The sequence below is a fragment of the Cryptomeria japonica genome, chromosome 1 (genome assembly GCF_030272615.1).
Source record: "Cryptomeria japonica chromosome 1, Sugi_1.0, whole genome shotgun sequence".
NCBI classification, from domain to species: Eukaryota; Viridiplantae; Streptophyta; class Pinopsida; order Cupressales; family Cupressaceae; genus Cryptomeria; species Cryptomeria japonica.
In genome coordinates, this window is record NC_081405.1 from 250,463,428 (window position 1) to 250,475,427 (window position 12,000).

General features: G+C 30.8%; 1 protein-coding gene across 1 annotated transcript; it reads right to left on the minus strand.

Moving 5' to 3' along the window:
- Positions 1-9,818: 9,818 nt before the first annotated feature.
- On the minus strand, positions 9,819-11,454 carry LOC131053700 (methyl jasmonate esterase 1). The gene is made up of 4 exons (XM_057988302.2): positions 11,203-11,454; positions 10,680-10,820; positions 10,456-10,587; positions 9,819-10,326 (listed from the first exon to the last, which is right to left on the minus strand). The coding sequence occupies exons 1-4, from the start codon at positions 11,440-11,442 to the stop codon at positions 10,057-10,059; spliced, it is 783 nt and encodes a 260-aa protein (XP_057844285.2). The 5' UTR covers positions 11,443-11,454; the 3' UTR covers positions 9,819-10,056.
- Between the last annotated feature and the right edge of the window lie 546 nt (positions 11,455-12,000).

A 12,000-nucleotide genomic window follows, 5' to 3' on the forward strand; every position in this document is an offset into this window, starting at 1 on the left:
CCTCTCTCCCACAATCTGTTAAGGCAACCATGGACTATCTATTAAGGTCATCATTGTTGCCTCGGGAGAGAAATCGTGAAGTCTTAAATTAGTAAGATGATTTCTTATTGAGCCTCATTGTTTATTCAAGACATGGCATCCTTCCACACCCATTAAGATCAAAAAATTGATCAACTAATACCTTCATGTAGTGCAAGGACAACCCCACACACTCGTGCAAATACTCCATCAAATATGCAACAAACACCATCTTCAATTGGTACTCTTGGTGCTAGACCATCAAGTCCACACTCTAGATGTTCAAGTGACATGTCAAACCCTACACTAGCAAGCATGAGGAGAAAAAAATTTGAAGTTTAAGAGACATTTATGAGAAAAATGATGGTGAAAATAATATAGGTTTGAGTTCTCTTTTTGCCTTATACTCACATGTAGAAGATCCAATTCATTTTGAAGATGCTATTAAGAAAGAAAAATGGGTGTATGCAATGGATGAAAAAATAGATGCTATAGAAAAGAATCAAATATAGGATTTAGTGAGTCTTCCACAAGGAAAAGAGGTGATACGAATAAAGTGGGTTTACAAGAAAAAATTGAATGTAAATTGTGATGTGAAAAAACACAAGGCTTGTAGAAAAAGGTTATTCAAAACAACCTAGGGTAGACTGCAATGAGATATTTGCACCTATAGCCTGTTTAGACACTATGAGGATAATAATAGCCATAGAAGATCAAACAAGTGGGTAGTATATAAAATATATGTGAAATCAGCTTTATTGAATGGCTTTTTAGAAGAAGAGATCTATGTGGAGCAACCACCTAGGTATGAGATTATAGGCAATGATAACAAGGTTTACAAACTCAAAAAAAGTACTCTATGGACTTAAAGAAGCCCCATGAGCATGGTATAGTAATTGACTCTTTGGTGATCCCACAATACTGGGTTACACTTTGTGGCCAAACTTGACACTGAAATTAGCATTTTGCACCAGATATTTACTTTCTAATACTTATAGTAGCTAAACCATTAAGAATTTGAAGATGAAGTAAACTACTGATTTGTGAGATTTTTCATATAGATTCTAAATATATATTTTTTCAAATAATTAGAAATGAATTTTCATATTGCTATGTAACTTTTAATAAATTTCATATTTATAGTAATCAGCATTTTTCAGAAGTGACATTTATTCTATAATGCATAACTTATTTTATAGCAAGAAGGAAATTCTAATTTTTAAAATACAAATTTGTCACGCCATTTTTTTCTAGTTAATTTTTTATTTCAGAGTAATTTTAGTTTGGACAGAGGTGTATTTCACAATGTGTAACTTTTTTTGTATGTATTTGAATTAACTTCTTTTTGTGTTGAAATGATGATATCAATACCTAGGGAAAATATACTTTTACAAAAAAAAATCTCTATTTTTCAATTTTTCTACATGTGTGAAACACAATCCTTAATGTTTGATGAAAAACCTACATTCGAAAGAAATAAAAACATAAATATATTAATGAAATTAAATATTTTAAAAATTATACTTTTTGGAAATCTTATAATAAGGAATACATACTTTAAATAACAAAACTTTTAAATGAATTCATATATGACCCCCCAAAAAGCTAATGTAAAGATAGTTTTTTATCAGCATTTGATAGGTGCAAAGGAGACTCCATTGCAGGTATGATTTAAAAGTAGAAAGGTTCTATCTAATAGGTTTTGATCTAAGAGGTTTTGATCTAACTCTCTTCAATTAATTACTTCAAATGGGACCTATCAAGGCTTAAATCGTTATCTTTTCTAAAAAATGTATGATTTTGGCAAAAATCAGGATGTACAAAAAAATGTAATCCAGTATTGTGGGATCACCCTCTTATCTTTTACAAAATGATTTCAATAGGTGAAATAGTGAGCCTTATTTGTATACCAAGATGAATCAACAATGTGAGATCATAATTATTTTCTTATATGTTAATGACTTAATATTCATGGGTGGTTTATTAATTGACATGTTCAAATCAGCTATGAAGAAAGAATTTGAGATGACTGATTTGGATTTAATGAGATACTTTCTTGGCGTTGAAGTAAATCTAAATGAGAAAGGTATATTTATTTCACAATATAGGTATGCAAGTGACATTTTAAAAGGTTTAACATGATGAATTGCAAAGTAGTCTCAACTCCTATTGACACAAGTTTGAAATTGAGCAAGGATGATAAAGGATCTAAATTTGATTCAACTTTGTGCAAAAAACCTCTTGGTAATCTCATGTATTTAACAACCACAAGATCATACATAATTTTGGTAGTTAGCCTTATTTCAAGGTTTATGGAGTCTCCAAAAGATTCACATTGGCAAGTAGGCAAGAGAATTTTGAAATACGTTAGTGGAATAAGGTGTTGGAATACAATGAATCCAAGAACACTGAGAGGGGGGCTGAATCAGTGTTCTCCCAGTAATAAAAGATTTTACCTTATTATAACATACAAATATAAACCGGTAAATGAAGAAACATATAACATGAAGTAAATAAACCAGCCACATGAATGAACACCATAACACACTGAATTTATATGTGGAAAACCTCAAAGAGGAAAAACCACGGTGGGATTTGTGACCCACAATATCAATTCACTAGTCATATGAAAGATATTGCATAGCATGGGGGCATGTACATACAAGAAGACACACTGCCTAGAGCACACTACTCAACACAAAAGAGTCTCACTGACTACAAGCTTCTGCTGACATAAAACAGTAATGGTGAAATTACAAAATGCATCTGTAATGCCAAAAAGAGTTCTGGTTATAGCTTTGTTCTGTACCGGTTCATAAACCCTGAACCCTTCTACCGGTATCTCCTTTCCTCCAAGAATGCTTTACAAACTATCTACTGATCATTGCATGATATAACATTCATATACAAATGACCTACATACATATCCTTCGCATTACACAGTTCTACTACCTTGTCATATTTCAAAATGACCTAACAGACTAACTTATATACCCTTTACAAACAATATGCCTTATGTCGGCTTACAATACAAAATATATTCAATGTCGGCCCTATACGATAATTAAAAAATTATTTTACAAAAAAAACCTTTCGGATCCAAACTAATGTCGGCTTCACTGAAGTGTTGGATGTAGGTGTCGGTGCTGGTGATGACCCTGATTACTCCAATGCTGGTATATGTCGGTGTATGCCTCCAAATGTCGATATCTGCCGGTATATGCTTTCTATATAATCTTGTTGCCATCGATGACAACATATGAATCCAATGAGTGTTAATTGCTAACAATCTCCCCCTTTGGCATTGATGGCAACACTCATGTGAAAAATGGATTCCCTGTCGGTTCAACTAAAACATGCTCCCCCTAAGCTGATTGACTCTGTCTACAATATACTTTGTCGGATCAAATATCCTCTCCCTAGGATTATATATTTTTCACATACATATACACTCCCCCTTTGGCATCAATGCCAAAGCCCGGTGAAAGAATTGAAAGAATAATTACAGATTGTTTTACTAGAGCTTGACCAATTTCAAGATTTCTGGGTAAGCTTTCTCTAGCAACTGTACATAGGTATCCCAACTGGTTTTGAATGTTTCAGATATGGATACAAGTCCACTCAATAAATGTGCAAGTGTTTCTTTCTCTATGACTTCTGTTGGTGTGGGCTTCGCAAGAATATCCATGCATTCCCTCTTATGTACACCAAGTGAATCCAATCTTGGACTCACCAAACCTCTAAGACTCCTTGCTCTCTGAATAATCTTGTCTCTTTCCTTTTCAAAAGAAAAAAATTGGTTCTCCAAAGTCAAAATTTGTCCATCAATGGATGTTGTAAGTGAAGTTGGTCCATTAAAATAATTAGCAATATTAGCAATCTGTTCATATAACGCAACGGCAAACTGGGCCAACAAATGGTATCAAAGCATTGGGTCATGGGTTCGAATCCCCTCAAGTAATGCTGAGGGGGAGATTGTTGGCAAAATGGCCAACACTCCCCTCGGGATTCATGACAAGGGACTAACCACCTCCCATGCGATCCATATCTCTACAATTTGTATTGGGCGTTGACAAATCAGTCTTTTGACACAACAGCAAACTAGGACAACACAAGGAACTATGGAATACTCCAGTCAAGGTCAAATGATTTCAAGATGATAGGATACAATGATAGTGACTGTGCAAGAAGTATAGATGATATGAAGAGCACTTCCAGCTATGTTTTTCATTTTGGATTACATCTAGTATCATGGGCTTCAAAGAAAGAACTGATTGTTACAATTTCATCAGCTGAAGTAGAGTATGTAGCAGCTACAAGGACAATGTGTTAAGCAATTTGGATGAGAAGAATATTGAAAGAATTAAGTTATGAATAAGAAGAGGCAAAAAAGATCTATTGTGGCAATAATTTATCTATTGCATTGTCAAAGGACCCAATTCTCACAAAAGAAGTAACCATATTGACACAAGGTATCATTTCATCAAGGAGTTGATCAACAATAAAGAACTTTTTTGGAACATTGTAGGTCTGAAGATCAATTTGCAAACATTTTCACCAAGGCACTAGGAAAGGAAAATTTTGTCTATGTTCTAGTATCATAGATGATAGCATTTGTGATTAAGGGAGAGTGTTGGGGACTAATCACAACTACCTACATTACTGCCTTTTGTTAACACTTCCCTCTTTCGCCATCTCTAAGTACTTTCCTAAAAAATTATACATATTGACATTACTTCACCGTAACTCTCTTTGTAGCTTTCTTAAACATTCTGGATTCCTTAGTTTTACTGTGCATACTAATAGAGGAGAAACAATCTTGAATAAAAATGTATTAAAAAATAGAAAGAGTCGAGAAATTTTACTTTGATTTATTTTTGTATCAACAATAGGTTAGTAGACATAACAAAGGTTAGTCATTTCAAATATGTTAGAAGTTTGCTAAAAATAAGGGGTAAAAAATTACCATTGTTGTAGCTATAGGAGGACAAGAAACAACAAGAAAAGAAGCAGCTGAGAATATGGGAAATTTTGTTTTGTTTTGTGTGTGAAGATGTAAAGAGTAGCTCTATCTTATGAAATAACAGATATATGAAGATATAAATTTTTCAATAAAACTTTTTTATTTTTTATGGAACTTGTTTTGGACTGGAAAAACAACTTAGGATAAAAATCCCACGGTCAGCTCAAGTCTCAATCCCTGCTTTCATAATAAAAACATAGAGAATAAGCATGAACGCAAATTTCATTTTCATGTTTGTACATCAATCTCACTTGTTTCACGTGAGTTATTTTCATGGTGATTTAAGTGAAAATAAAATTATTTTTCTAAATTAAAGTGGGTTTATTATATAGTAAAATTTTATTAAAGTTCGATCTTGTATGATTCTAAAATCATCATAAATGGATTTATTTTAGCCATGAAATGTAGTTAACGTTTTGTAAATTTTAACGACATTAATTTTGACGAATTAATTATTCCACTTTTCATGTGTAGGTAGTCAAGGGGGATTAAATAACATTTGGGAATTCAAAGCGAGTCAAATTCTGACCTCGACATCACTACAATTACAAAGTTCATTTATCCTTTTTTTGGCAGTTCGTGAGAATGGTATCAAATTGAAGATAACTCGGCAATATTGCCAAATAAATAAAATCAAAGCGAACCGGAAGTTGAAGTAGGATCCAAATTGGATTTCTAACTTTTTAATTCAAATTTCTAATGTGCACATGAGAGTTGAGGGAAATTTTCTTGGATGCTTGCATGTACAAATAAAATGGAGTTTGAGGGAAAGGAGACTTATTATTTTGGTTCTATAAGATGTAAAATGTTCATTTTTAGGGGTTAAAAGATAGATTGTTTGAAGTATTTTAGAAGTGGGATATTTTGCAAAATTTAGCTTCTAGTCATTTTAGGATTTTAGAGTAGTTTTATATTTACATGTTACTATAATTGAAGATATTTTGGATAAATCAAAATCAAAATTTTTATTGTTTTTGTATCTAATGGATTATATTTTGATTGGAGAATAATAAATTATGTTTCTAATGTAGTTTCTATTTTTTAAATTGGTCTTCATGTATATGGTATAATATTTAAACTTTGAATCTCGATTCTTGATTGCCTAGATGATAAGCATGCTTAATGAATTTTTTTATTTGTTTCTGATATATAGTGAGAAATGAATAAAATATTAGTCTTATTAAATTCCTCTATATATTTCACTATTAGCATGGCAGATTATGTAAATCCGATCTTAATATTATAGTTAATAAATCTATTATGTTTTTTGTCAAATAGAGGTTTGATTTTGGAATTTACATCATCTTCTTGCATCCCATTAATATTTTTCACCTTGTTTAATCATTTGGTTAGAATAGGTTTGGATTAGGATCCAATTTTGCATTTAACTAGGAAACCATTAGTACAGCCCTTGAATTAACAACCTCACTAATCACTTTTCTTGCATAGTATCATCATGAACTAGCTTTTGAGACCTTTGAAGGTGGTAGATCTTCATATCTACTATATTTTTCAATAGACGTGAAGTATATTTTCTAAACTTGTGTTGCATGTGTCAATTTGACCATTGACAAGTCTCTCCAACTGAAGTGCCTAGTTTTAAGGAGAAATGAGCAAAAATGATCAAACTAAAGAATAACCAAAAGATCAAGTGGGGATCTTGCTACATAAATTAGATGATTATAGTCCCTATATATTTCAAATACACTCCCTCTCATCATCAAGGCATTAGATAAGTAAAAATATAATGTGCGTGCAATAAGTGCCACCACTACGTTGAGGGATGTATTGAAGATACAAATTAATTAGTTGATTGAAGAGGCCATATACAATGTTATTGTAAGATAAATGACTAATCCCATGCAATGGTTGAGTTTGATGAAATTATTGATGAAGAGCTCTTATTAATGGAGTACAACCTAATGTAACTTATAAAATGACCAAGGTTTCATTTTTTAAGTTACAAAGGAAATATATTTTACCATATGAAAACTCAAATATAAATCTAGAGTGGTTTATTTCCTCTCTAAATTCACCAATCATGCTAAATGGATAATAAATTTTTGAAGGTTTGCAAAGCAACTTCATTATAAGGATGACACATGTAAATGTAATTTCAAATAAGATTAAAATTTTAAATAAGATCATTCCTTTAATATTTTAATATATACCTAGAAAATATTTTCCTACTACTACCATCATCAAGAGATTCACTGGAAGTTCTAGGAAACATCTTATACAAGAGCTTATTCATGAATAAATGAGTGTGGAATGGAAGCTAAATGTAGATTCTAGACTCGTATTCTAAATATGAAGGAAGTGGTTGATTGGCTCAATAAAACCCTCCTTGCTAAGAGGACAAGACTTTGTTACACTATTACCGCTACCTTAATTCACTTCTAAAGGCATTAAAAAATTTCCAAGATCAACTCGTAGACCCCTATCTAAATAATAAATAATGAATAATAATATTACTCCTATCTAGTGCATCATATTATTTTCAAAATAAATTAATAAATTTTAATATTTTTTATTTACATGATCATCAACACATATGTTTGTGTTGATAACTAATTTTAGTAAAAAAATCTAAATAAAATATAAAAAATGATTGAAATATTAAAATATATATTTTTAAAAAGTACACTTATAGATTTATAAAAGGGAATTTAAATTACAATTTTAAAAATGTTATTTGTATGAGTAAGAGTTATTGAAACATTCATTTTTTTTAATAATTTTATGTAAGTTGGTCTTAAAGTGGTGCTACATATCATTAGTGATTATTTTTGGTTGCAAAAGTTGTGGACATATTTAGCTTCATTTTTTATCAAAATCAACTTTTAGTTAGAAGTGCTCAAATTCACTTGTGTTGATAAGCTAGTCGAAAGTGTGACACAACCTTGTACTTTTATCTAAGAGTTTGTTGCACTATCACTCCCAGCATAAGTTAGCTCTAAAGGTATTTAAAAAATTCAAGATCAATTTCTAGACCTATAGATCTATAGTTGCAACATTGAGTTGGGATTTTATTGCTCTTTTAATTATAAAATAAAATAATCCTTTCTGGGTGTGTTCTTTGTAATTCATTATGGTAGTTCAGTTACTGGCATAACCCCGAATGATGAGTGATGTTAGTCTCTAATGCTCAATTAAGAAAATATGTAATTTAATTTTTAAGCTTAAGTTTGAAAAAAAAAAATATGACTATATAAATTTTGGGCCCAAGGATTATTGTAGGATGCAAGCCTACTTAATCTTATAGAGGTAGTGTTAGGTGCCCATAATTCTAATATATATGTCACTTTTAGAAACATCATCAAAAGTCTAAACTAAAATAAATAAAAAATTATTGGATTTTCAATGCAAGTATTCTCACTTAAAGTTGCAATTAACTCATTTCATATCATAACTACTTATTGTAGATTTTCTCTTTATTCAAAGTAATTTATTGATATTTTATGCTCTTTAAATTGAATAGCTTGATGGAATATTTTTAGAGTGTAAAACTAAGGTTAATGTGTTAAAAATATGTATATAATATGGTGGTTCTCTTCATCAAACTCACATATTTTATTAAAAATGCTGAAAATTATATATTTATAATGTCTTTGATTGAACAATATATTATAGGTTGTTTGAATTTAATTAGAACATTTATTAGCTAGGGATAAAACTAAAAGCATTATTGAATATCTAAATTTACTATTCATTCCTTTAAAAATTAACTTCATTTCATCTTTTCTTTAAAATTTTTGGTATATTTTAATTAGATTATAATCATCTATTTCAAATCTTTTAATAAAATCTACTATTTGAATACATTTAACTCTAAGTGTAAGAATCGTCTATCTTGCCATTTTAGCAACATAGACTCCTTGTTAAACAAATCATAAAGACCACCTGGCTACTTCAACATTTCAAGAATTGGCAGAAAGGTACCTTGGAGTTGAGCAATTATTTATAATGGAAGTAGAGTGTTGTTTATTTTACTTGATCGACTTGTATCAAAAGAGTCAACAACACTAAATTATATCTATCAATAATTCAATTGAAAACATTAGATGAAACAATGTTTAATTTAAATGTTGATGCTCTATCTATGAAATTTAATGTCTAATTTGTATGCCATATATTATGTAATGATTAAATTATAACCTAAAATTTGAGTGTTAAGTTCCTTTGAGGATTACATTATTTTGGTTAAGAAAATATATTATTATTAGGGGTTGTTCAATTAAATTGTATAACTTAGGAATCAAATGCAAGTACTCAAGAAAAATCAGCTTGAATTTTTTCTCATTACCCTCATTTTCATTTAATGTTTTTTTTCTTAAACTAATTAGAAAAGGAATAATATAGCTAGTTATATTACATTTATATTTTCAAGTTAACTTAGCTAAACTAAATTTGAATTACTAATAAATTAGAAATTAAAAATCAATTTTAATTTGATATTTTTTTGTTGTTATAGAAAGCAATCTAAAAATCTTTAAAATTTGACTAGAAATCTTAATGATAGCAATTATATTTCAAGAGAAAACAATATATTCTCACCATGTTGATGTGTTAAAGCATGCATAAACAAGATGACCCAAATAGAAAGATAAAAGGACTCAATTGATCAAATTTGAATTTTAAATTTTAAATTTAGAAAGAACAAAGTTATTCCTACGAAATTACCTCCATATCCATGAACTCTTTCAAAAATAAATAAATATAAAAATATTAAATAACAAATACTTAAATACATAAATAAATAAAATAAAGTCAATTTCAATCAATATCATATAACTTATTAATATATAATTATAATAAAATGAACACAATAGAAAATAAAAATGACCTAGATATGCAAATTTCACCTTTGCACAATTTCTTAACTATTTTAAACGAGAGGAATTTAGAATTTAGCCTAGGGTGTTGAAGAGAACCATTACAAAGTTGTATCTGACAAGTATATTCTAGATATTACAAACTATACTTAAATCCATCTGCAGCTGATTGCTTCACTTTCACACACTCATATTAGCAATTTTCATGAGCACCTCAGCCAGTTGAAGAGGCTTAGAGAAGAATACGGTGTGATCAGATCCTTCAATTTCGTATACCATTTGTGGAGGATTCTCTGCAATCATCTTCCTCTGGAACGCCTCCACAAGAAGCTTATCCTCCTTCGACACAACAAATATTCTCCTAACACTTCCATAGTTTTTAGCTGTATACAAAAGAGGTTCTTGCCATATTGGAAACTTCTTCTCCAGCGATTCCCATAACGTCAGATCCTGCATTTAGTGCCATATTAATCTACCCATCAATTGAAATTTCATAATAACCCAATAATTCACAGTCAAATTAATCAATTCTATTTTTGTAATTTGCAACCAAACTGTCTCTCTTCTGAAGTGATTTACCCAAGGAGGACTGTTCTGTGATAAAAATTCTCGCGCAAACTGGGTGCCAAACTTGAAGGATGTTGCTGGATTCTCTTTCCCATTTGCATAGTAAAATGTAGAGTCCCCTAAGCCTCCGATTATGGATACGATCTGTTCAATATATACTTTCAGAGAAATGGCATTGTAATTTAAATATTGTTGGCAGTGCAGGAATTAGTAGAAAAATAAAGAATTCATTAAACCTCATTCATCAGCTCAGGGAGAGTCGTTCCACTTAGAGGCATGGCGGCAGTAACAAATACAGCTGCAGCAATTTTATGTGGAAAACGCTCCATGGTAAAACTCAAATTGAATCCACCAACGCTGTGGCCAACCAGTATAACCTGAACAGACATACAGCTACAAATTAGTTGGCATCCTTGGTATCGATGGGTAAATTCTAGATATTCTAAATTTTGATTTGTTTAGATAGTTCATCTAAAATTGTTTCTCCAACAGAACTCATTTATTAGTATGATTCAAAACATACCACTTAGCGAATCACAATTCAGATTAAACTATTCCTCAAATTTGTTTAGGTTGTTCTGCTAAATTCAGATTTGTTTCTCCAATAGAACTAATCTATTATTATGAACCACCTAAATAAATCAAAACTTCAATTAAACTTTTCAAAAAATCTATTTAGGTGGTTGAACTAAAATCAGATTCATTATGAAACACCTAAATAAACCAAAACTTCAATTAAACTTTTGACTAAATTCATACCTTCCCGTCAGAAGGAAGAGATGTAAAGAAGTCTGTGAGTGGCTGATTGTACTCTTGTAAAGAAGAAATGCTGTCGGCATTTGCAGGATCTATACCTCCACTGGCCATGTCAATGGAAGATACAGTGTGGCCCGCTTTGAGAAGAAGATCTGCAACTTGATACCAACACCAGCCCCCAAAGGTTGCTCCATGCACCATCACAAAGTGACACCCCTTTGCCTTAACTATATTTGTCTCCATGCTGTAGCTCTTCAAGTTCAAGAAATGAAAGGTAGAATGGCAATATTTAAAGGCTGCAGTTTACCCAGGGACACTACATTACGTATGAGTGCCATTTAACTTGTAAACTTGATCTGAGCGATTACCTAAGATTTCTTAGAGGTCAACAAATTTTTACACTTTGGTTAACACTTTTATTGAAACATTGACTTTTACAAAAAATTTCATTGACAAGAATACTTTATTCTAAATTACAAGAAAAGGTTAAAAATGATTTGCGGACAAGATGAAAGGAATCGTGTAACACCAATATAATTCTCTAAAAGAAACTCACGATATTGTAGTGGGGATAGATCTGTATGATCATTCTTGTTTGTTTTAGTTTTGGTTGAACATGATACGCCTTAATCAGCATTCGATTTGTTCTAAGAGGTGTAGACGTCTTTAACAATGCAAACATTCATTCGATAGTATTATTATAGACACAGAAAGTAAATAATAATGGTACGTAATCCATTGGTAAGAGTGTATTTTTAGATATATAATTTGTCTCTGAATCAGATATGTTACTTGAAATGG

Bases quoted from the DNA above. Each gene is read 5' to 3' on its own strand.
- LOC131053700 (XM_057988302.2), bottom strand. From the start codon at position 11,442: ATGGAGACAAATATAGTTAAGGCAAAGGGGTGTCACTTTGTGATGGTG. The intron at 10,588-10,679 runs GTTTAATGAATT...TATATTGAACAG, and splicing joins TCCCTGAGCTGATGAATGAG to ATCGTATCCATAATCGGAGG. The intron at 10,327-10,455 runs GTAAATCACTTC...CACTAAATGCAG, and splicing joins CACAGAACAGTCCTCCTTGG to GATCTGACGTTATGGGAATC.